Source organism: Pezoporus occidentalis, unplaced genomic scaffold (genome assembly GCF_034315485.1).
Source record: "Pezoporus occidentalis ecotype Australia unplaced genomic scaffold, CSIRO_AGI_Poc_V1 ctg260, whole genome shotgun sequence".
Taxonomy (NCBI): Eukaryota; Metazoa; Chordata; class Aves; order Psittaciformes; family Psittacidae; genus Pezoporus; species Pezoporus occidentalis.
In genome coordinates, this window is record NW_026914503.1 from 331503 (window position 1) to 354230 (window position 22728).

Here is a 22728-nt window from a genome sequence, read left to right on the forward strand (position 1 = left end):
AGTATTTTCTCCCAGTGGGGGCTCACTGAAAGATCCATTCACTCAATACTGCATGCATTGGAGTCTGGAGTGTATGCAGTCTCGCCTGGAGAGTTTGTGTTGTGATAGATGTGCTAACTGTCAAGTTCTGGAAGCTTTGTGGGGAAGGCTGACATAACATACAGCAACTAAAGGTAGTGATGTGTCTGGGCAGAAAACTCAAACTGTGTAATGAATGCTGAGATAAGCAACTTAGCAGGAAGATGGGAAACCAAATGGACTTTCGAGAGAGCAGCTAGTATTCACTGGTGTCCTGGTTTCAGTTGTAACAGTTATTTTTTCTCCTTCCTAGTAGTTGGTGTAGTGCTGTGTTTTGGCTTTAGTCTGAGAAACCGTGCTGGTAACACACTGATGTTTCAGTTGTTGCTCCGTAGCACTTATCCTCATCAAGGACTTTTCAGTCTCTCATGTTCATCCGGTGAGGGGGGGCACAAGAATCCGGGAGGAAGCAGAGACAGGACACTTGAGCCACCCAAACTAGCCAAAGGGGTATTCCGTACCACAGCGTTTCATGCCCACTATATAAACCTGGGGGGTTGCCTGGAAGGCTCAGATCACTGCTTGGATCAGGCTGTGTATCAGTCAGCGGGTGGTGAGCAATTGTGTTGTGCATGACTTACGTTTATTGCCTTTTTTAACTTCCCTTTTTAATTTTATATTCTCTTTGCTTATTATTCCCTTAGTATTACCATTGGTAGCAGTAGTAGTTTTGTATGGTACTTCAGTTATTGAACCGTTCTTATCTCAACCTGTGGGGTTTACATTCTTTCAGTTCTCCTCCCCATCCCGCCCAGAGTGGGGGAGGAAGGAAGGAGCAAGTGGCTGCGTGGTGCTGAGTTTCACCAGCTAGGCTTAAACCACAACAACTGGTATAAAAACACATAATGAAAACATATAAAACTCTTTGTTCCAAGCTGCCATAGGTATTTCTTGGGCCCAGAAAGATGAGTGAATACCCTTTTGTCTCCTTTGTCCTCAAGTTTCTAGTCAAAGTAGGACTGCATGTAATTTGGGAGCTTGTATGCCAAAGTTTCAAGCCTACTGTGAAACAGTTGTTATAAATCCTCTTAAAACTTAGTTATGTAACAAAAGCACTAAGAGATTTTTAAACATGCAAGGTTTTCAGGGTGCTGGTGCAATGCTGGCTCTTTGTGATGTGGCAACAAATATCTTGCAGTTATATATGTGCATATATTGTACGCACAGAACATGTACAGAACATGTTTTTTTTCATATGTTTCTGTAGAAGTTGCTTAACTTCACAAGTGAATAGTAAATTAATATTAATTCTGTGTAATGTTAAACCTGATTAGACTATAAAATGCATAGCTTGAGAGCAGAGAACTGTAACAATTTGTACAGCTATGGTAACAGAAGTCAAGGTAATACTTCCTTCTCTCTGTATCCCCTGTTTGCATATATAAACTCCCTCTCCATCTACCTTCTTTGCATTGTGCTTCTTCTAAATGTGTTTTAGAACAACCTGGTTTTAGAGACAATGTTTTTCACTGTGTTGGTAAATATCAGTTTTATTTCTCATTGTCATTCTGTCAGCTTGTGCCAGTTTTATATGGCAGTCAGAAGGCAATCAATATCTCATGATATAGTTAAGACCGTGTTTCTTCCCTGCCTTAGTATCTGACTTACTCAGAGCCTCTTGACGTTGCATTGTGGTGTTGCAGTGGTGTCAGAGAGACTTGCTAAGAGTTCTGGTACTTGACATGACTAGCCTATCTAAGCTTATCTCCCATGAAGCAGTGGTATCATTTTGGGTTTTCCAGGGTTTGATTCGGGTCCTTGTCATCATGGTTTGTGACACTCCCTTTCTTTTTTTCTTTTTTGGTTGGTTTTTTTGTTTTGTTGTTGCAATTCATCCAGCATTTGAAGAGTTTGCTACATCACTTGTGAAACAGGAGATGACCAACATGCCCCGTGGTATCTATCATTCTGCCTTGAGAGGAGGGATCACACGGTCAGACCAGGGGAAAGCCATGGCAGGTGTTCCGAACTTCTTGCTGAAAATGTATGAGAGGAACAAACAACCAGGCATGACGCCAGGCCTTGCAGGTAAGCTGTCAGTTTGTTGAAGTTAGACAAATATGCATGCTCTGACCCAAGTATTTCTATGAATCTGAGAGTTAATCAGTTCAAGAAACAATGTCTTATGCCACTTGCCTATGCTTACACAGGCTTTTTAAATTGAGGGCTTTGTTAACTTTGCTTTGGGTTCTCCCCTGACTTATGCAAGACTTATGAACTATTACCATGAGTATTGGTATTGACCCTTCTTTTCCCCTTCTCTCCCTCCTTAAGCTGGTATGTTGTCTTGTTATGACCTTCCAGTCCATATAGGCAAAGATGGGAAGCCTATTAATCGATTTTTGGCCAGCAGGGGCCGTAATTTCCAGCAAATGTTGGTAGCCCTCCTTCATGAGGTAAGTTGCTGGTTTTCTTTCCTTTTCAGAAGTATTATGCTTCCTTCCTTGTCTTACTACCTCACTTGTTTATGCTAATTAGGTATTAGCATCAGCTAGCAATGGCATGTATGAATATATGATAATTAACTAAAGTTGCTGTGAGGACCATCTAACTTAACATGAAAATACTTTTTAAGTATTTAAGTAATACTTATTTAAGTATGATTCACGGATGAAGTACTTCTTCTGAAAATCAGTAAACAAACACAAGTTGACCTTGAGGGGGAAGCTGCTTCCCGCAGTCTGAGGGGGATGAAGAAAGGCTACAGGGCCTTGGGGCAGATGGTGAAAGAGTCTGGGGCTCAAGTGATCTTCTCCTCACTCCTTCCATCTTCCACTGATGATGTGGGAAGGAATGGGAAGATTCAGTCCATAAACGATTGGCTTCGAGACTGGTGCTACAGGCAGGGCTTTGGATTCTTTGATAACAGCTGGTTTTATAGGGCACCAGTCTGGACAATGACAAGTGAGAAAGGTTTGTCTCACAGAGGCAAAAGGATGCTGGGGCACAAATTAGCAGGGCTCATTTGGAGAGCTTTAAACTAGATTCGAAGGGGGGGTGGGGTTGTAGCTGGGCTTGCCCCAGTGGGGCAGCACTCCAGAATTGATGAAGACCGGGAGGCCTCCTATAATCCTAGGGTGAAATCGGTGTGCTCAGCTCGCTCCCTGGAATGTCTGTACACCAATGCGTGCAGCATGGGAAATAAGCAGGAGGAGTTGGAAACCTGTGTTAAGTCAGGAGACTATGATCTGGTGGCAGTTACAGAGACGTGGTGGGACAGCTCACATGACTGGAATATAGTCATGGAGGGCTATGTCCTTTTCAGAAAAGACAGGCCAGCCAGGAAGGGTGGTGGGGTTGCTCTTTATGTGCGGGAGCAACTACAATGCACCGAGTTCTGTCCAGGGACAGATGACGAGCGAGTTGAGAGTCTGTGGGTGAGAATTAGGGGGCAGGCTGGAAGGGGAGATACTGTTGTGGGTGTCTGTTACAGACCACCAGATAACGGTGAGGAAGTTGACGAGGCCTTCTACAGGCAGCTGAGAGCAGCCTCACAATCACAGGCCGTGGTCGTTGTGGGGGATTTTAACTTCCCTGATGTTTGCTGGAAGGACCACTCAGCAACCCAGCCGCAGTCCAGGAGGTTCCTCCAGTGTATGGATGATAACTTCCTCCTGCAAATGGTGGATGAGCCAACCAGGAGAGGAGCGCTGCTGGATCTCACCCTCACTAACAAGGAGGGTCTGGTCGAAGCAGTAAGGGTTGAGGGCTGCCTTGGTTGCAGCGACCACAAGATGGTGGAATTCAGGATCTTGTGTGGTAGGACCAGTAGAATAGCAAGTAGAATTGCAACCCTGGACTTTAGCAGGGCAAACTTTGGCCTTTTCAAGCAATTGCTAGGGGAAATCCCATGGGCAAGGCTGCTTGAAGGTAAAGGGGCCCAAGATAGTTGGTTGGCATTCAAGGATTGCTTTTTCCGAGCTCAAGATCGGAGCATCCCGACACGAAGGAAGTCAAGGAAGAGGGCCAGGAGACTTGCGTGGCTAAATAGGGAATTGCTGGGTATGCTCAAGTGGAAGAGGAGAGTTTACAGGTCATGGAAGGAGGGGCTGGCCACTTGGGAGGAATATAAGGCTGCTGCTAGAGGATGTAGGAAGGCAGCTAGGATGACTAAGGCCTCCTTAGAATTAAACCTGGCGAGAAGGGTCAAGGACAACAAAAAGAGCTTTTTCAAATACATGGCAGATAAAACTAACACCAGAGGCAATGTAGGCCCACTGATGAACGGGATGGGTGCCCTGGTGACAAAAGATGCAGAGATGGCAGAGTTACTGAATGCCTTCTTTGTCCCTGTCTATTCTGCTGCAGGCAGTCCTGAAGAGCCCTGTACCCCGGAGACCTTAGATGAAGTCAGGTCAACGGAGCGGTTTGCCTTAGTCGATGAGGAATGGGTTAGAGACCAATTGAGCAATCTGGAAATCCATAAATCCATGGGTCCAGATGGGATGCACCCGCGGGTGCTGAGGGAACTGGTGGAAGTCATTGCTAGACCACTCTCCATCATCTTTACCAAGTCTTGGTAAACAGGAGGGGTGCCTGAGGACTGGAGGAAAGCAAATGTCCCTCCAGTCTTCAAAAAGGGCAAGAAGGAGGACCCGGGTAACTATAGACCGGTCAGCCTCACCTCCATCCCTGGGAAAGTGATGGAACACCTTGTCCTTGGTGCCATCTTAAGGCATATCAAGGATGAGAGGGTTATGAGGGGCAGTCAACATGGCTTCACCAGGGGGAAATCACGTTTGACCAATCTCTTAGCCTTTTATGAGGAAATAACACGGTGGATGGATGATGGCAGAGCGGTGGATGTGGTCTACCTTGACTTCAGCAAAGCATTTGACACAGTCTCCCACAGCATCCTCACGGCTAAATTGAGGAAGTGTGGTCTGGATGATCAGGTAGTGAGGTGGACTGTGAACTGGCTGAAGGAGAGAAGCCAGAGAGTTGTAGTCGATGGGGCTGAGTCTAGTTGGAGGCCTGTAAGTAGTGGAGTGCCTCAAGGGTCAGTACTGGGACCGGTATTATTTAATATATTCATCAACGATTTAGATGAGGGAATTGAGTGTACTATCAGCAAGTTTGCTGATGACACTAAGCTGGGAGGAGTGGCTGACATGCCAGAAGGCTGTGCTGCCATCCAGCGAGACCTGGACAGGCTGGAGAGTTGGGCAGGGAATAACTTGATGAAATAGAACAAGGGAAAGTGTAGAGTCCTGCATCTGGGCAGGAACAACCCCAGGTTCCAGTATAGGTTGGGGAACGACCTGTTAGAGAGCAGTGTAGGGGAGAGGGACCTGGGGGTCCTAGTGGACGACAGGATGACCATGAGCCAACACTGTGCCCTTGTGGCTAAGAAGGCCAATGGCATCCTGGGGTGTATTAGAAGGGGGGTGGTTAGTAGATCGAGAGAGGTCCTCCTTCCCCTCTACTCTGCCCTGGTGAGACCACATCTGGAATACTGTGTGCAGTTCTGGGCCCCAGTTCAAGATGGACAGGGACCTGCTGGAGAGAGTCCAGTGCAGGGCAACAAAGATGATTAAGGGAATGGAGCATCTCCCTTATGAGGAAAGACTGAGGGAGCTGGGTCTCTATAGTTTGGAGAAGAGGAGACTGAGGGGTGACCTTATTAGTGTATATAAATATATGAAGGGGGAGTGTCACGAGGATGGAGCCAGGCTCAGTGGCAGACAGTGATAGGACAAGGGGTAATGGGTACAAACTGGAACACAAGAGGTTCCACTTAAACTTGAGAAGAAACTTCTTCTCAGTGAGGGTGATGGAACACTGGAACAGGCTGCCCAGGGAGGTTGTGGAGTCTCCTTCCCTGGAGACATTCAAAACTCGCCTGGATACATTCCTGTGTAACATTATCTAGGCGTTCCTACTCTGGCAGGGGGATTGGACTAGGTGATCTTTTGAGGTCCCTTCCAATCTCTAGCATACTGTGATACTGTGACCTTGCCTTTATCCACCTTGAGACCTACTGTACCTGCCATATGCCTATTGTATGTAACCAGCTGTAGGTGAATAACAGGTCTGAACAACGATGGGATTCTGTGGGGAAATGACATTTTCACCTTGCTAAGACTTGCTATTTTATTTTGTCTTTTAAATGTTTCAACTCCCTGACCTACTAGGCTTATATCACAGAAACCATGCAGTTACCTTTGGTGTAGTTTCAGCTAAACTACAGCAAAACTTAATCATTACAGAAAATGAAGTGCTTGTAACAAAATCTTTCAGAGAGTTTAGAATTATGGTATTTATGGTTGATATTTGAAAATTTTGGAGAGCAGGAAAGCAACTAAGTAGTTACACTGGGTCCAGGGAAATAAGTGGTCTTTTACTAATTTTGGAACTGCCAATGAGAGCAGTTACTTAGAAGAGTGGAAGTGTATTCATTTCCTTAAAGTTCATAAAATAATTCTATTAATACAGTCATTTTGTATTGCTGCAGAGGTTGATTGCAGTCTGATGGTGAATTTTCTGCTCACAGGACACAAAAAAAATATAAATTGTATTAGTCTGATACAAGCAAGAGAGCTTAAATGGTGATAAAAAAAATCTCCTGCAAAATTTAGATTCCGTCTTAGCCAGAATGTCCAGAAATAAAAATGTATGTGTCTGAATATCTTTACATTTTAAAAGCTTTCTTTTTTTTTCCCCATCCGACAGCAATACTAATTTCTGTTATACTTTCCAAGGATAGAAAAGCTTAAATGGTCCCATTACTCCTTTTTCTGTCCTGTTTACAGGCAGTTTGGTGCTATTAAAGATAATTTTATTGTATGCTGTTTTGTACAGAGGAGCCTTCAGAGCATAGGATGGATCCTGTGTTGATAGTGAACCAGAGCTGTGTAAAATAAAAGGAAGTGTTTATCTAGTACTCTTACTGTACTTGTTGCAGAAGCTGGAAGAGCTAGAATGAATAAAATATGGTTTGCAGGTGGGAGCATGGTTGGGTCCTGATTTTGGTTTGTGACTGACACCCAGCAGACCTGGAGGCTAGCAGCTGCAAAATTCCTTTATGATGCTAGTAAAATCACTGACACCAAACACTTTGTGTCATGAAATAAGCGAGCACAGGGTTTGAGTGGGAAGGTTGCATGCACAGGGTTTGGAGAGTTTCCTGTTTACAAACTGAAAGTCTGGCACTGAACAAAGGTGGACATGCAGTAGAAAATGCATGAGGGCTGCTGCGTTCTGATCTTGTGGTGCATCTGCATAGTGCTCTGCTAGCTTTGCTCTCAATTTCTGCTTCCTGCTTTTTCACACTGCACTTACAGTGGTTCGCTCCCTCACTCTCTTTAGAGCAAATGAACTAGTTCCCTTTCTAGCAAACCTGTCTGCTGCATAGTTTGCCTGAAGTTTCCAGTCAAGCAATGTGTTGTATGTATGTTGAAATTGGCAGCTTCTGCCTAGTTCAGTCTTCCAGCCCTGAACCATCTCTCAAACACTTCCACATATTAGGGTACATATAAATTTTTTACCTATCATACAGCATCTTGTCATTTTGGTCCTTCTGAACTGAAAAGCCACAAAATAATAATCATGTCTTGTGGCCATAGAGACACCACATGGATCCCAGTAGAAATTAGTCCCAGGGATACAAGGATGAAAGCTGTTCTGCACCAGTTGTACTGGGGTATAGAAATCGTTCCCTGGTACTCTGTTATGAAGCCAGTGTCAACAGGGTTCTGAAGTAATTCAGATCTCAAGTTCTTCTCTCAAATAGTAAAAATAAAAACCCTAAAACCACCCTTAAACGCAGATCTCAAGTTATCTAATCACTTACACAAGTTTAACAGGTATTTTCCATTTTTACATCTAACTGCAAAGGATAAAAGCAGAAACTGGAGATAATACCCCTCATCCTCACAGAAATGTGCAAGTAAATTAGTGGATGTTATCTAACATTTTCCAATGGAGAGCACAGGGAAAGTCCACAAGGGTACTGCAAAATGTGTCATGGAAGCAGATTTAGAGTAAGAAGTTATGAATGGTGCACGGACTTGCATAGCATCCGTGTGGTGAACTGAATGGAGTTAGTGATATATACCAATGACTGGAGACAGAAATATTTTATGAAGTATCTCAGTCTTTTGCAAAGTTAATTGGTTCAAGGTGATTGAAACTAAAAAGAAATCCAAGTATGTTTGAAATATAAACCTAAGCATGAAACATCTTCAGACAATCCTAACTGTACCCTTTTAGTGAAAATTCACAATTGTAAAGTTTTGATTGAAATAGATGAGTATTTCTGCTCTGAGCTTACACTGCTTTAACAGACAAGTTTTGTTTCTGCATTTTTTTTTCCTTGTACAGAGAGATAGTTGGAGTTAGGGTTGTCAGAAAAAGGTATTAGTGCCTTTGATGAGAAGAGAAGGGTGTCCATGGGCTCATCTGACTGAAATTTGTTCCTTAGTGTTTATTTAGCCCTCAATGTTCTTCTGAGGAGCAGAGTTTAACAGTAAAAAGGGAGCTTAAGCTATAAAGCTATCAAATAGCAGTATTGGTCTAAGAAAATTGAGTTAGTAGGACCTAGGCTCACCTTTTGCCTGTACAGTGGCTGTAGGAACTGGTGTGGTTTCGTGACGTCACTGCTGCAGAGTTCAACACAGCACATTAAGCGAGGGTTTATTAGGGGGTTTAAATTACCAGAATGACATTTGTTTGCTACAGCTTTGAGCCCTTTTTATTTGCAGGGAGTGGGGAAGGGGATGTTAACTCTTATAGTGACTTCTTAAGTAAAGTGAGAAGCATTTGTTAAAAAAGCTTAAAGTGGTCTTTGAAGTATTGCTGTCAGCATAAAGCTTAGAGAAAATCGTGAGGTGGATGTAAAGACCAAGAAATTACAGTTAACCAGGAGCTAACAAGCATCCATTCATTTTATTTCTAAAAATCCCCAGTAGCTGACATTTCCTTAGTGATTAGCAGTCTTCAGTATAATTGATGTACTGGGATAATAAGGTTTTTGTCTCCTCAGTGCTTTGCTCTATGCTCATATCTGTAGAATCTAAAACTACAGGTTGTGTATCTGTGTATCTGTATGCTTAGTTGCCATTATTACGCTCAGTTTTGTGAAAACTGGGGCATGGGGAGGGGCTTGAGGCAACCAGTTTCATTTTTGTAAGATTCTTTATGTGTTGAAGAGTAATGTCTGAGATTCTGCTGCCAAAAAATAAACTAGTTGTGTGAGGTCTGTATGCAGAGAATGCATGTTTAAAAGTCTATAAAGCATACAAATAACAACTACGTGGGTTTAGCTGCCATTCAAATCTGACAGTGACAGTGATAATGAAAAGGTAATTTAGAATCATAGAATCATAGGATCGTTAGGGTTGGAAAGGCCCTTAAGATCATCTAGTTCCAACCCCCTTGCCGTGGGCAGGGACACCTCACACTAAATCATATCACCCAAGGCCTCAGCCAACCTGGCCTTGAACACTGCCAGGGATGGAGCATTCACAACCTCCCTGGGCAACCTTCCAGTGCCTCACCACCCAAACAGGAAAGAATTTCCTCCTTATATCCAACCTAAACTTCCCCTGTTTAAGTTTTAACCCGTTACCCCTTGTCCTATCACTACAGTCTCTAATGAAGAGTCCCTCTCCAGCATCCTTATAGGCCCCCTTCAGATACTGGAAGGCTGCTATGAGGTCTCCACACAGCCTTCTCTTCTCCAGGCTGAACAGCCCCAATTTCCTCAGCCTGTCTTCATACGGGAGGTGCTCCAGTCCCCTGATCATTCTCGTGGCCCTTCTCTGGTCTTGTTCCAACAGTTCAATTTACTATTAAACCTTAATGGGCCAGAAATATTCTATCTCCTGGGTGCTACTCTAGATGAGGGAGTGCATACACCTGTAATACCTGTCAGCAAAATCAGATCGAGATGGTGCAGAAGGCGATTTTGATGTCACACAGTATCACACACAGTATGCTAGAGATTGGAAGGGACCTCAAAAGATCATCTAGTCCAATCCCCCTGCCGGAGCAGGAACACCTAGATAATGTTACACAGGAATGTGTCCAGGCGGGTTTTGAATGTCTCCAGGGAAGGAGACTCCACAACCTCCCTGGGCAGCCTGTTCCAGTGTTCCGTCACCCTCACTAAGAAGAAGTTTCTTCTCAAGTTTAAGTGGAACCTCTTGTGTTCCAGTTTGTACCCATTACCCCTTGTCCTATCATTGTTTGCCACATGTCATTTGGACTGGTATCTCAAAGGAGGCAAAACGTATGTTCAGTAAACAGTAATGCATTTAAAATGTTGTATTGCTCTTTACTGGTGGCTTGAAAGAGGAGGACCATCTTTCCCAGAAATGGGGATGTGCTCTTCAACTGATTATTAAACAGAGCTTGTTAACCTCTCTTTGAGAGGACATGTAAGCTGCTGTAGTCACAGTGGTCAGAAATCACACAGAGCATGGGTTTTCTTTGTTTTTTCTCTACAGCTGCCTGGATCAACTATACAAGAAGCCCTGTGAGGTTATCACAGTCACCTGGGCTAGGTTAGCTAATAGTTACCTGTGTCTGGTTCAGTTTTGGGAGTAAATCTAGGAGCTTACAGGAATAATCTCTCACCAGCTTCACTTACCTGTGTTGTGAAAATTAATTAGGATTAGTAGTCACATATGTTCACGTCATGCACCATATGTTTTGATGGTTCTGTAAATGTATGTTTTGAGTTACTAGGCTTTCAGCTAGCTACCCATCTTTTCTTTCTGTAATGGAGGTAAAGGGAATGGTTCATGCTATATGAAAAAACAGCAGCCTTCTTTTGACAGTTGAACCAATGCAGTGCTTTTAGAATGAAGGATGGTCTTGCTTTCACATGTTTCTCAATATTCCAGTGCTTTCTTTGTGTTGAAAATAGCACAGTTATTTTGCCCTAATAATTAGTAATATTTACAGACACAATTGCAAAGTTGGGTGCCAGCGATGAGTTGTACACTATTAAATACTGTTCTACAAACAATGATTATGTTAGGCGCTCTGCATGCTCACAGAGCATTCCCTGCTTCTATTTTGAAGCACATTCATTAGATATGCTGTGATGACTTGCATCTTTGAGCACTGAAGTGGGAAACTCCTTCTGTACATTTCCTACCTGATCTCATTTTGATATGATCAAGAGATTTATGGCCTTATTTAAACCTTATATGTGAAGTACCTTAAGGTGATAATTGGATTTCCTGGAGCAGAATTCACTGTAGTGTATTTGTCTGTGCCAAGGTATTTCTGTGGATGTAGTTCAGATTATGAACTACTTTGTGCTGGTTTTCACTCCTGAATTTACTGAATATATCTCCTCCAGTAATGAAACGGTATTCAGGAATTAAGTTTGTAATCTGTAGGGTTTTGCTTTCCTTCTCCTCAGTCTAATGTGCCTTGGAGAAACTCAGACAATTTTTTTTCTCACAAAGGAATGCTGGGAAAGGACTTAAAAGTACAGGCACACAAATACATTAAAAAAGAGCCTCTAAGCAAAATTTGAAATTAAAACAGATGCTGCTTCACTCTTTCACAGATGTGAATATGTAATGCTAGCCTCATTTATGAACTGAGGCTGCAGTTTATATGCTACAGATATGAGAAGGATATTTTAAATATGTGCCTAAAAATTTAAATGACATATGGGTATTGTTTAAAACGTGTTTTCACACCCACACATTTGTTAGAGATGACTGAAATTAGGAATCAAGTGAGTTGGCAGGGCTACTGAGGTGGAAACCTGTTGTAGTTAGTAAAAGAAGTTACTGGGATTCCCTGTCTCCCTGATCTAGAACAGGTTTTAAGATTGGCCATAAATATTAATGGTATCATCATTTCTAAATTCTGTAGGCAGTATTCTCTCTATTAGATATCAAATAGAATAGAATAGATAGAAACAGGCTTAATTTCACAGTTCCCTAAATTTGTTTCATGTGCCCTCATGTGCTGGCATCAGTGCAAAACAAGTGAGCAATACACAAAGATCACTGGCAAACACAGTGGTACCAGTGCTGAAAGTGAGCTCATCAAGACTTGCCAAGGTGTTTGATTTTTAGTTGGAGTGCATTGGAGAGGGGAAACAACCTTCTGATTTCATTTGATATTATTTTTCAGTCTTGCAGGAGCGTGCAAAATTTGTGCCATGTGTATTCAGAAGTGTTGAAGTACAGGAGCAGGATCTCCCGTGGTTTGCCAGCATTCCCTGTCTTGCGGTTTGGCCAACTCAGTCTATGCTTGTGTGTCTTTTCAGGGAGACATGCCCTTAAGCTTTGATCAGCAGGTTCATATTAGTAGGTCCTAGCTCATGCAGTTTCTTACTGCCTCACGTATCAGGCTGCAGCTCGTCCTTGAAAACTACTCAGCAGCCTGGCCTGGCTGTGCTGCCTCCTGAGAACATCACAGGACCAGTGTGGCAGTCTTTCACTACCACTCATTGGTTCAGAAGTCACTTAACCTTCCTTCCCTGTGCCTCCCACTTGCCCAGTATCTTCTTACACATAAACTGCACGCTCAAAGGAATCTGAACTTCACTTACTGTCAGCTTTGTCTGTGCTTGCTAGTATTAGTTAATGAATGCTTAATGTAGTTGTTGTCATTGTGTGTCCAGTGATAGAGGAGGAGTAAAGAATGCTGCTTTCCTGTACTGAAATAGCAGGTATCAGCACTGGCTATGTGATAATCTTCAGCACTATACCCAATCATTTTCAGTCATAGGTGAAATCTAGTTGAGTGTTCTTTGTCATGTGAAGATGTTATATTCCCTCTTGTCTTCCTCTCATTCCACTTTTTGTAAATGTTTACTGTCATGAAGAAGGTCAAATAATCAAAAGTTGCTCAGCAGTTCTGCTGGTCATCAACTATATCTGCAAACTTTAGGTAAGATGTGTGAGTTGTGAATAATACATTCCTAATTAGACAACATGGTCTAATTTGCTTTAAATGTGACAATACACCCAAAGCCTTGTATTTCCTGCCAGAGCATCTGAAGTGTTTTGAAGGCCTGTTTTTGTTCTAATGCACAATTATGGATTATGGGGTGAGCTTCATAGATCACCATGAGACAAATCTGAAATAGTTCCAGAGCAGAGACAAAGGGAAAGGCTGGATGTGCTGCAGATGCCTCTGGAACCTGAGGTACACAATTCTGACTAGGGCCTTGACTGCTTATCAACAAGGGATAATGAATTCAAATTTAAACAGGGGAGCTCCAGGTTAGATACAAGGAAGAAATTCTGTACTGTTGGACTGCTGAGGCACTGGAACAGGCTGCCCAAAGAAGTTATGAATGCTCCAGGCCTGACAGTGTTCAATGCCAGGTTGGATGGGGCTTTGAGCAACCTGGTTTAGTGTAAGGTATCCCTGCCAATGGCAGGGTGGTTGGAACTAGGTGATCTTAAGGTCCTTTCCAGCCTTAACCTTTCTGTGATTCTGTGCTGATGAGCAGAAATGAGAGGGGTGTGTGAATAAGATTTTGGCTAAAAAGGTAATTATTTTGATAGATTGACTTTTAGATTTAATTTATTTGCATAGATGCAAAATCATTTTAGGTTTACCAGTAACAGTGGGCATGAAGTTTTAGCATGGTCGTATACTTTTTGTTATAAAATCCATGTTGAGAAAGAGTATTGTCTGCTTTATGTACATTACAAGGGGCATAAAATAGAGAAGATGAACCAGGAAGCCTTAGGAAGGTACTTAGCAGGCAAGGAGAGTTCAGTTGTTTATCTTGGTTGACCAGTATATACAGAGAGGCCAGTGGAGCAAGATGGGGAAAGGAGGGGTTTGCGTATATAGAGGCGTGGAGTAGTTTACATTTTAACAGTGACTAGTCTCCATAATAAAATAGGAGGAATAAAAACCTGCCAGGATTAAGCCTGGCAAGATTAGTTACTCTAAGTGGGCTTTGCACAATTTCTGATCTCGGGGTTTTTCCATTACCTGCGGAGTCTGTCGTGTTCTTTAATTTAGAAATAAAATGTGAAGGCTTAAGCAGTGGATACTGAGATACCCCATCTCACCTCAGCCTGACATTTTTGCCTCTCCTTTATTAAATACTGATTACCTGGAAACTGATGATATTAAGTAACTTACTTCAGTGGAGTCTAAATGGCTGTGATGGCATTTTCTTCATCTTGTTGGCAGAGGCAGAAATAATTGGACAGTAGAAAGAAAAATAATTCTGTATGTCCACCTTTGAATATATAACAATGCACAGCCATCATTTTAACTGCAGAGCTTATGTTGGGTTTGGATCTGAAAACATAGCAGTTAGGACACCTGTACTCTTACTATAATACAATATTGCTGCAATTAGGACAGTCATGGAGAGAGGGAAATAGAGACTCTTCTAATTAGTTGTGATACGCAATTTTTAATTAATATATTTTGATTTATAAATGGGATAATACATGAATAGTTGGGGGAGAAATGGACATTATTATGCAGGTCTCTGTTGTCTGGAAAAACTTCCTTAATGGCCTTGAATTTGTGACCCATTCTATTTCACTTAGAGCTGTAATTACTTCCTTAAACTTTCAAGGGCTAGGAAATGGCTTGTCACTGAGATCGCTTGACTTCATTTTTGTTTTTAAACATGCATGAAAAAGTTAGTTTGCTATGATACTTATTGAAGACACCAACCTTGGGCTCCTGAGAGAAGTTTGTGCACTTGTATCAAATTGTGTAGTTGACTGAGTTACTCCTCTGTTGTGAAGTTGAGGCTGTCATACCTGTGTAAGATTTGAAGGCAGGCAGGGAGAGCTGCTGCATACTTCTTTAAATTATAACTGAGGTGGTCTTGTTTCCCTCTTGTGAGTTCTATGCTGGTGCTTCCTAGAAGGAAACCTTGTCATTGCTTTCTTTTTTTAACAATTTCCTTAAAGGAAGTTTGAACTCTGTATTTGAACATAATTATATATACCCCAGTCACAAACACTAACTTAATTTAAATAATCTCCCCTGTATTTTGATAGTCATCTACTTGTGTTTATTTTATGTCTGTTTAAAGCTTTTAGAAACACCTAAGCTTTACAAAAACTATGGCATATGTAAGCGGCACCATCATCTTTGTTCTGTGTGTCTGCCAGCACTGCTAAGTGTGGTGCTTATTGCCACATACAATTCCACTACTCTCTCTGGGATCAGTTATCTGACCTGCCTGAAGCAACCGTCGGTAACGAAGCTGAAATTAACTTAGTGTGTTAACCAGAAAGGATAACAAAGTACATTATCATTTTAGTTTCCTACACCCATGTGTAACATCCCATAGGTTTGAGCCTACAGGGTTGTTGTTACAATGAATGCCTGCAAATCGCAGCTTGGAGAACATACATTCTGCTATGTTAGCCTTAATGTAACCAATTCTACCCTTTCTGGTGTCACACAGGTTAACATTCAACCTTCCGAATGGCACCGCTCCATACTGCTGCCACAGTCCTGGTTAGGATTTATGAGTCGAACCTACAGTGCAATCCTGCAGGTAATTTTGAGGTTCATAATATTGTGCACACTAATATTCATTCAAGTGGTATGAGTTTTATTTTTACCAGGAAGAGCATCCTCACAAGTTACAGTAAGCTTGAGGTGTTTAATGGTAAAATTTATGAAAAAGAAATAAGATGAGTCTTAAGTTAGTATCAGTACAAGCTGGGATACTTTGGAGAAGTATAACTTCTGCTTAAGTTTAGGTTCATGCTGTTTGGTTCCTGGGTCAAGCTGCAGAATGTTCCAATTCTTAGAATTTTTAGAATGTGATATTTTAGCTAGTTATTTAGCTAGTAATTTTTAGCTATCTAACCTGTTATTCTGAGTGAGAATTTTGTAATTAGAGTACCACAAGGGACACAAAAGCTATCAAGGAATGATTCATTAAACAGAACTTCTCTTCATTGGCATATAATGCTGTCACAGTATGAAGGACTCACCTTTTTATTTTATTTTTTTTTTTTCCTATCTCTAAGGGTTAGGAAATATCTTAAATCCTCTCTTTCATTAGATTACCTGACCTGGTATCTAGAGCAGAGTGTTTTTTTCCACAGGAAAATTATCAAAAAAACTTTTAACAAACAGCTGACTTGCGGAAGGCTCTCTTTGTGCTACTAGAAAGTCGTTTGTATTTCCAGGCCACATCAGCTATTTTCAGTGTGAGCATCTCGGGTTGCAGAGCAAATTCTAGAAGCTTTGATTGTTGCTCTTTTTGCTGTGCAACAAAACATAATCTGCTCTCACATTTTCAAAACAAATTTTATCTTGTCCATCAGCAAAATACCATATTCTAAGTGAGCCAGTCCCATTGCAAAGCAGGCAACAGCTATTTAAATTGTAATTTTAGGTTGTAACTACAGAGGGGGCCATTGTTGCTTGCATGTAATTACTTCTTTTATTTTACTTCCACTCTGAGTCAAGATGTAGAAAGCCTGGCATTTACTAGATTTGTTTCTGAAAGCCTCTGTTGGATCTTGTACCATTTTCCTGGGCAATAGGGTGTATTGTTTCTGAAGTCCCTCACTGTAGACCTGGTATCTTTACTTACTCCCTTTGCTTCTGTAATACGTATCATCTGAGATGGATGGACAGAAGAGACTGCAGTATGAGTAGTCTGGATAGTATGTAATTCAGTATTTCTGAACAGCTAGTAACCATTTCTACACTTTAGAGGCAGGCACTCAGAGAGTCCAGTGCACCAAAACACTTGCTTGAGGATTTTTTTCCCTTTGAACACGTGAAAGTCCTCGTCTACTCACGTGCTTAAGCACTTCCACCAGCTTGTGCATTCAGCATGTTTTTGAGACTTTCTGTAACCTTTTGTGTGACATACGAATTTACAGGATAGACTCTATTGTATTCTCAGGGTTTCTTTGCACACCCAAACTACAAGTGTTCAATACCTGAACCTGGCTATATTTTTTTCAGTTAAGACTTAATAATCTACTAAGAAGCAGTAACTGACAACCTAAACAAGTTGAGATGTAATTTGCATTGAGATGGATACTGAACATTAAAACAAAGCTGCTTAATGTGTTTAGAGAACAATTGTTTAAGAGGCCAGAATCCATATACTCTCCTTTAAAATATGGAAATAACTGTTGTAGGAGGTCACAGGGAGGTTAGATAATAGAAAGGAAAAGGATGAGGAATTCTGCTTTAAGTAGCGAATCAAAAAAAGTGATGTTTTGCTGTTACAACCCATGTTAGCTAGCAAGCTTCTAAATCTGATTTCCTGCTCGTTGTACCCCTTCCCAAGGGAACTTGTATCTTTGCATGGTCTAGGAGAGATGGCTCAGTATGTGTGGCTGTTTGTGCCATCTGCAGTTTGTTTTCCTCACTCAGAATAAAAAATTACAAATTTTTTACCTAATACGTTGTATATTACATCTGAAAACCAGTCAAGTTCACTTATAAAGTAGCCCTCTGATGAAAGACAACATCTGTTACGTAAGTGTTCTCTGAGGAAATGTTACTATGATGATTTGCTGTGAAAGATCTGACTTACTCTCTAATCCTGCAGGGCAGGCACGCAGAGCTGGAGATGCAGTTAAAACATGGAAAAGAGAATCCTGAAGAGGTGCAATACAAACAATTTACAGCCTGGCTCTGGTAAGGAAGTGCTTATTTGGTTCTCATCACTCGTAATGGCAAGTGAAGGGGCACAGAAGGGCAAGACTTCAAAGCCTTTAATTTTGCAAGTTTGAAGACTGCATGAGCACTATTGAAAAGCAAAGCAAAACAGACACTAGATACAATGGCCAAAGTGCAGGGGGATTGGGAAGAAGCTACTAGGTAACTGTCTCCAAGGATTCCATGTGCATGGGTTCCCAGGTACCTTCCCCTCTACAGTGTCTGAAACTTTGTCGGATAAGCAACTGGAAGGAGTAGAAAATTCTGTTTGTTTTGTCTCATGTTAAAGGAAAAAGCCATGGTGTCCCTGCCCATGGCAGGGGGCTTGGAACTAGATGATCTTTAAGGTACCTTTCAACCCATTCAGTGATTCTATGTCTGTTGTTTTATTCCAGCTAAATCTAGATTAAAGGGTTTCATAGAAAGATTAGTTTGTATTTCCTAAATAGTGTGAATGTAAGATACATAAAAAATGAACAGAATTCCTTGTAACTTACTACTTTGATTTCTCTTCTGTTAACACAGAGCCCGGTGTTAGCTTTCATATCTTTTACTGTAGCCCTGTAATTGCTTGGTGCTTCAGGGCTTTAACTTCAGTACCATTTAGGCATTTGTGTTACTGGTTGGGTTTAACCTGCCTGTGGACAGCTTGATATAAACTTCAGTGTTAACGCTTTATTGTGCAAGTACTGTGAAATTTTACATTCATATTTGCTAACTTGATGTGTTTCTGGTGTAGATGGGTTTGAAACTCTCTGCAAGTACAATGTGGTTTTATGAAGGAAGCCTGAGTAGGTTTCTTTTACAGCCTGAGAATAACTCAGTCTTATACAGCCCTATTTTACAAGGCATGCATAATCACATACTGTGGACCTGTGATTGGAGTGTATCTTTTTATGTTGGATAAAAGTCACGGCCAGGCTGATACTGTATGTTATAGTGACAGAGGATATGTTTTCTCACCTGAACTTTGTAATATAGAAGACTCACTGCATCTCTGCTTCTGTCTTGATAGGAATGCAAAACTAAACAGATGCAGACAAGTAGCCTATTATAAATCAGCTACACTAATGTGTAAGAAATTTTAGTTACTCCTATGGCTTTCATTTAAATGGATTCAGGTTACTATACTGACAAATGGCATAACTGCCTATAGTAGTTTCCAGGAGTGTAGTAAGTGTTGGATAAATTATGTTTATCACGGTAAAATATTTTCATTTTATTAAGGTGAGAAATATCACAGTGATCTAGAATCTTATGTTAACAGGTCAATGGACATATTTATGGCTGTTAGATGAACCTGTATTTTACAAAATGTGGTATGAAGTCAAATAAGAGGCATTTATAAAACACTGGTAGAATATATGACAATGAAGAAATGTTTGGTGGTACATTAGCACTTTTACAATTTTAGTGCTTCTGATTAATTTGTGCGAAGTCTTCTGATAGCAAAATGAGGTATTTGTTAACCTAGAATGGACATGTGTAAGGCATAAGGGGAATTCAGCTAAGTTCATGCTACTGTTTAATGAACATGGTGTAAACTCTTTCTGTTTCTGTTGCAGGGTCAGAGATATGTTGACTGATATCATCAAAGGTGCTTCCAAGTAAGAATTATTAATTTGTTACAGATGAGAATGAGTTCTGTTTTGTGGCAGAAGATGTAAGATAATATTTTCTGCAATTGGTTATATGCCAGTTTCATTATTTCACATGACTGCGTTTTAGGAAAGGAACTCTTTCCCAACCTGTGCCATGAGATTTTTACTACAAATTGTGTCTATTAGAAAGTCTGATGCTTAATGTTTTGAGTAATACCTGGGTAGAGCTATGTGCACTACTAGGTCTTTTTTTAACTAGCAGCCTCAAGTAGCTTCACTTCCCTAGTCGTGCTTGTCACACTATTTCTGATACGAACAAGAATGCCATTGGCTGCTTTGGCTGCCTGGGTATACTTCTGGCTTGTGTTCAGCCAAGCACCCACCCTTTGGATATTTATGTGCATTAATGAGATCCCCTCTCAGTCTTCTCTTCTCTAGGCTAAACATGCCATGCTCCTGCAGGATCTCCTCGTAAGAGAGGTGCTCCGGACCCCTGATCATTCTTGTAGCCCTTCACTGAACTCTCTCCAGTAGTTCCTTGTCTTTCTTGTACTGAGGAGCCCAGAGTTGGACACAGCACTTGAGATGTGACATTACCAGGGTTGAGTAGAGAGGGAGGATCACTTCCATGGACCTGCTGGCCACAGTTCTCCTGATACCCAGAATACTATGGGCATTCCTGGCCACAAGGCCACACTGCTGGCTCATAGTCAGCTTGTCATCCACCAATACTCCCAGGTCCTTCTCAGCTGAACTGCTCTAGTATCACAGTATGCTAGAGATTGGAAAGGACCTCAAAAGATCACCTAGTCCAGTCGCCCGCCGGAGGAGGAACACCTAGATAATGTTACACAGGAATGTATCCAGGCGAGTTTTGAATGTCTCCAGGGAAGGAGACTCCACAACCTCCCTGGGCAGCCTGTTCCAGTGTTCCATCACCCTCACTGAGAAGAAGTTTCTTCTCAAGTTTAAGTGGAACCTCTTGTGTTCCAGTTTGTACCCATTACCCCTTGTCCTGTCATTGTTTGCCACTGAGTAGAGCCTGGCTCCATCCTTGTGACACTCCCCCTTTATATATTTATATACACTAATAAGGTCACCCCTCAGTCTCCTCTTCTCCAAACTATAGAGACCCAGCTCCCTCAGTCTTTCCTCATAAGGGAGATGCTCCACTCCCTTAATCATCTTTGTTGCCCTGCGCTGGACTCTCTCCAGCAGCTCCCTGTCCTTCTTGACCTGAGGGGCCCAGAACTGCACACAGTATTCCAGATGGGGTCTCACCAGGGCAGAGTAGAGGGGAAGGAGGACCTCTCTCGACCTACTAACCACCCCCCTTCTAATACACCCCAGGATGCCATTGGCCTTCTTGGCCACAAGGGCACAGTGTTGGCTCATGGTCATCCTGTCGTCCACTAGGACCCCCAGGTCCCTCTCCCCTACACTGCTCTCTAACAGGTCGTTCCCCAACCTATACTGGAACCTGGGGTTGTTCCTGCCCAGATGCAGGACTCTACACTTTCCCTTGTTATATTTCATCAAGTTATTCCCTGCCCAACTCTCCAGCCTGTCCAGGTCTCGCTGGATGGCAGCACAGCCTTCTGGCGTGTCAGCCACTCCTCCCAGCTTAGTGTCATCAGCAAACTTGCTGATAGTACACTCAATTCCCTCATCTAAATCGTTGATGAATATATTAAACAATACGGGTCCCAGTACTGACCCTTGAGGCACTCCACTAGTTACAGGCCTCCAACTAGACTCCGCCCCATAGACTACAACTCTCTGGCTTCTCTCCTTCAGCCAGTTCACAGTCCACCTCACTACCTGATCATCCAGACCACACTTCCTCAATTTAGCTGTGAGGGTGCTGTGGGAGACTGTGTCAAATGCTTTGCTGAAGTCAAGGTAGACCACATCCACCGCTCTGCCATCATCCATCCACCGTGTTATTTCCTCATAAAAGGCTATGAGATTGGTCAAGCATGATTTCCCCTTGGTGAAGCCATGCTGACTGCCCCTCATAACCCTCTTATCCTTGATATGCCTTAAGATGGCACCAAGGATAAGGTGTTCCATCACTTTCCCAGGGATGGAGGTGGGGCTGACTGGTCTATAGTTACCCGGGTCCTCCTTCTTGCCCTTTTTGAAGACTGGAGTGACATTTGCTTTCCTCCAGTCCTCAGGCACCCCTCCTGTTTCCCAAGACTTGGTAAAGATGATGGAGAGTGGTCTAGCAATGACTTCCCCCAGTTCCCTCAGCACCCGTGGGTGCATCCCATCTGGACCCATGGATTTATGGATTTCCAGATTGCTCAACTGGTCTCTAACCCATTCCTCATCGACTAAGGCAAACCGCTCCGTTGACCTGACTTCATCTGAGGTCTCAGGGGTACAGGGCTCTTCAGGACTGCCTCCGGCAGAGTAGACAGAAACAAAGAAGTAGGTCAGCTCCCAACCTGTGCTGGTACTTGGGGTTCTTCCTGCAAGTGCAGTACCCTACACTTGCCCTTGTTGATGCTCATTAGGTTTCTCTCCGCCCAATTCTCCAGCCTATCAAGGTCCAGCTGAATGGCAGCACAGACTTCAGGTGTACCAGCCATTCACCCCAGGTTCATATCATCAGCATTTGCTGGGGGTACATTCTATCCCTTCATCCAAGTCATTGATAAACAAGCTGAGTAAGACCGGACCCGGTATTGATCCCTGGGGAATACCAGTGACTACAGGCTTCCAAAGGGATTCGTGAAGTATAACCTATTTGAAGTCAATGGCCAACAACACCAAATGTTTACATAGATTGGGTAATTATTTAAGGCATGAGATATGGGGAGATTTAAAAGAACTTAACGAAGCACCTGGTTGTAATTACTTGTAGGTATCTCTTATCTGAAAAGAAATAGTTCTGGTGTTCAAAGCAGGAGAGTTCAGTGACAGTCGATTAAGACCTGTGTGTCCTGTTTTAAAAAGAAAACGAAAAATCAGGTGGGGTTTGGATTGGAAACAACTGCCTAAATTTTCACTTTTAAAATTAAATTTAAAATAATAAATAAAAAAATAAATAGATTTTTACAGCAACAATTGAGGAGGATTTTAGAAACGGAAGACTGGTACAGTCTAGTACAGTTGTATTGTTCAGCTGCTATTGTAAAACAACTAGGTTCCAGCAGGATTATATTGTAATATGTTTTTCTGTGAGTAACTGTGATATTGACATCTATCTTTTCATGAGACTGAACACAAGTTAAATTCTCTCTCATTCCTACATGTCAGATTTATGTATTTCTTCTTGAGTTCTGAAAGTAAAGGTTTACATCATGGTAGAACTTAGTACTCCTTGAAACCTGTTGTTTTCCTTTTATGTTAATGTTTTCCTAGTGTAAGAAAGTAATTCATAACTTTTTTTGAAGCTGAGATTTCAGTGATGGCTGCTTTGCTAAATCTCCCGAAC

At 42.0% G+C, this 22728-nt stretch overlaps 1 protein-coding gene across 1 annotated transcript in view; it reads left to right on the forward strand.

The window, feature by feature from the left end:
* FOCAD (focadhesin) overlaps positions 1-22728 on the forward strand; it is a 98068-nt gene that overhangs the window by 49626 nt on the left and 25714 nt on the right. The window contains exons 20-24 of the mRNA XM_062624064.1: positions 1918-2106; positions 2353-2474; positions 15452-15544; positions 17573-17661; positions 19248-19289. Coding sequence (XP_062480048.1) covers positions 1918-2106; positions 2353-2474; positions 15452-15544; positions 17573-17661; positions 19248-19289 — 535 coding nt within the window. The remainder of the gene's footprint in view (positions 1-1917; positions 2107-2352; positions 2475-15451; positions 15545-17572; positions 17662-19247; positions 19290-22728) is intronic.